Below are 3,233 nucleotides of genomic sequence, written 5' to 3'. Positions count from 1 at the left end.
CTCTTCAATGCATAGAAAACAACAGCTAGATACACAGAGCACCTGCCCAGTTCCTTGATATATATATGTGAAGTCTTCGGAGAGAAGCTCCAAATTCAGACAGGATTTCAAAAAGTATATGGTGGTTGTTCTACATCTGAGTACTCAATTTTCTATAATAAAATCAGTTCATTTTAGCTTATCTAAATTTATCAGTCAACAGATTTCCCTTAGTATTTCTAACTTCACTCACAACTAATTCTAATAAAGTAAAAATCAAAATCAACAAGTAACTATAAATCAGAGACACATTACTGGGGTGGGGGGGACAAGGGAGTAGAATCAAAACAATGGTGGTGGGAAAGGTATGGGGACTATAACCAAGATGAAAATGCATACATTGTGCAAAAAAGGAAACATGATGTAAAAAAATACATAAAATTAAAAAAAATTTAAAAAAATTGATACACATGACTCAACAAAAAAGGTAGGTTTTCCTTCTCCCAACAACCTTTCTCAGAGCTGCCTTTATGGCTTGATTTCTCAGGCTGTAGATCATTGGGTTGAGAGTTGGGGGCACAACTGTGTACATAATAGTGAGAAAAATGTCCAGTGCACTTGGAGAGTCAGAAGGTGGCTTGAGAAACTCAAAGGCACTGGTGGAAATGAATAAAATGACGACAGCCAGGTGGGGAAGGCAAGTGGAAAAGGCCTTAGCTCTGCCTTCAGCAGATGGCATCCTCAGCACAGTAGAGAATATCTGGGTGTAGGACAGTCCAATAAGGGTGACACAAATAAACGACACAGGTGCCATGAATCCATTGACTGAGACTTCGCTGATATACTCATTAGAACAAGAGAGTTTCAGGAGCTGAGGGATGTCACAGAAGAATTGGTGAATGATATGGGAACCACAGAAGTGCATGGAAAAAGTGCCAGCTGTGTGCATGGCTCCAGAAATGACCCCACTGATCCAGATGCCTAAGACACTGTAGACACATTTGCTGACATTCATGATAATTTCGTAGCGCAGTGGAAGGCAGATGGCCACATAGCGATCATAAGACATCACCGTCAGCATGGATAGCTCAGCAGAACCACACAGAATGAAAGTAAAACACTGCACTATGCATTCCCCAAGGGAAATGTAGCCACTATGCATGAAGGAGTTGTAAATGGCCCTTGGCACAGTCACAGAAATGTAACACAGATCCAGGCAGGAGAGATGTTTCAGGAAGAAATACATGGGTGAGTGGAGACTATGATCCATGGAAATTGCAGAGATAATGAGGAGATTGCCAGTTACTGCCACCATATATAAGACTAAGAACAGAGAAGCATGGACTAGTTCTAGCTCAGGCTTGTCAGAAAATCCCGTTAGAAGAAACCCACTCATAGTGAGATTAGCCATAGTCCTTAGTTTTCCAGTGATGCTGGCTGCAAGAAAAAATGGAACCATTGGGAAGAAAATTTCTGTTATTTAAATTCCTAACCCATCTTGGACTCATTGAATTTAGGCATGAAAACACTTGAAAAAAAAAAGTCACCACTTCCTCTTAAATCATAAATCATATTGACAAATTTTAAATCATCTATACTTGGTCATGCCAAATGTGTAAGGAAGATTATAAATTTTAATAAGGCCTTTTTAATCAAATGTTAAGAAAAATGTGAGGATATAATAGAACAAATAAATTGCATTGCTCAAATACATAATTGGGTTAATAGAAATATAGAGCAGCAAATCTGGTTTATATAAAAAGCTCTATACAGTACATGCACTCACATTTACAAATGTTTCTTAGCTACCTATTCATTATCATTCATCATTCTATCTGTTCATATAGCACTCCAACCACATGGGTTTATGAGTGGAATTTCATAATAATATTAGTAATTATTACCAGTGTAAGTTAAGAAAAATGCCATTTTTCATTTGCAAAGTTATTTCCTCCAAAAATAACAATATGAAATACAATTGAATAGTACCTATATAATAATTATATATAGGTCACCATTGTAATTAACATAAAATAACATAAAAATATTGAAAAATGTTAAATTTCCAAAAGATTCAATAACAACAGACTTTCCCCAGGATATTTGCTTAAGAAAATAACATAACTGATGCACACAAGAAAATATCATTTACTCTAATTCTTACTGAAAGAAAATGTAGACCAATAATGTGATATGATTTTGAACCTAACATATTAGTCAATAATAAAAAAGAAATTTAAATTCTATTATGAAGACCTCTAGTGGTAACATGTATCTGAAAGGTGAGGCCTAGAGTTGTGTACAGTGTCACAAACCATGTTACTACATTAAAATTAAATAAATCAAGAAATAATAAATATGGTGTTTATTTTAAAAGTAGACACAGAATAAACTTAAAACATGAAGGCAATATGTTCAAACAGTGCATATTTTCTGCAAGAAGACAATTATTTAGCAGAGATCCTAAATCATCTGAAATTAAACCATTGAGCATGATGTATATATGAGTTCAATGAATTCATGTGATGATTACAGTTAAGAAAACTATGTTCATTTAAAAGCATTGCAGTAGCAAAATCTATTGAGAAGCCTATAAAGGTGAACTTGAAAATTGTCATTATGAAGTATTTTTTCTGAGATGGGACCTGGCCACTATTTGGGTGACATAGGAGGAAGGAAGATATTATATAAACTTTATGGTCTCAAAATACACAGAAGCAGAGAATAAAAAATTATAAGTAATTAAAAGACATAATAGTAGTAATTATTTCTCAATGATGAGTAAATGTGTTATTGCTCCTTTATAGATTTGTTATCCTGACCTGAGACACTTGGTAAATGATTCTCCATTTTAATTTTTCAGGCTGAAATCCATGATGCACCTGCAATGATTCTCTGAGAAGCTGAGGGAGATGGATGCTTCCAGCTTCTGTAGTATACTATGCAAATTAATTGGGAAGTTATTTAAGTCTGAGCTGGATGGAAATGACTTGGTATAGATGAGACATCCCCTTGCACACACAAGAAAATTTATTTAAATTTTGGGTCAGTCTTATTCTGTGTGTGCTGTGTGTGTGTGTGTGTGTATCTGGGTGTGGCCCACTAGAGTTTTAAAATACCTTTAAATTAATGCTGGTAATTTTATATCTAAGCAACAATGAATAGAGACTTTGAAGATGACACTTGACTTTTCTAGAGATTATAAAGGCACACCTACTCATCAAGGCAGATGAGGTGTATTGAACCTCCAGAAG

At 35.0% G+C, this 3,233-nt stretch overlaps 1 protein-coding gene across 1 annotated transcript; it reads right to left on the bottom strand.

Annotated features, from left to right (window-relative positions):
• Positions 1–454: 454 nt before the first annotated feature.
• Positions 455–1,390, bottom strand: LOC311167712 (olfactory receptor 14J1-like; the record flags this gene model as incomplete). The annotated part of the gene is made up of 1 exon (XM_084228763.1): positions 455–1,390. The coding sequence occupies one exon, from the start codon at positions 1,388–1,390 to the stop codon at positions 455–457; it is 936 nt and encodes a 311-aa protein (XP_084084889.1).
• Positions 1,391–3,233: the final 1,843 nt, after the last annotated feature.

Source organism: Talpa europaea, assembly GCF_964194135.1.
Source record: "Talpa europaea genome assembly, chromosome: 2".
NCBI lineage: Eukaryota > Metazoa > Chordata > Mammalia > Eulipotyphla > Talpidae > Talpa > Talpa europaea.
Note: the sequence above shows the minus strand (reverse complement) of the source record. Positions and strands in the feature narration are given on the sequence as shown.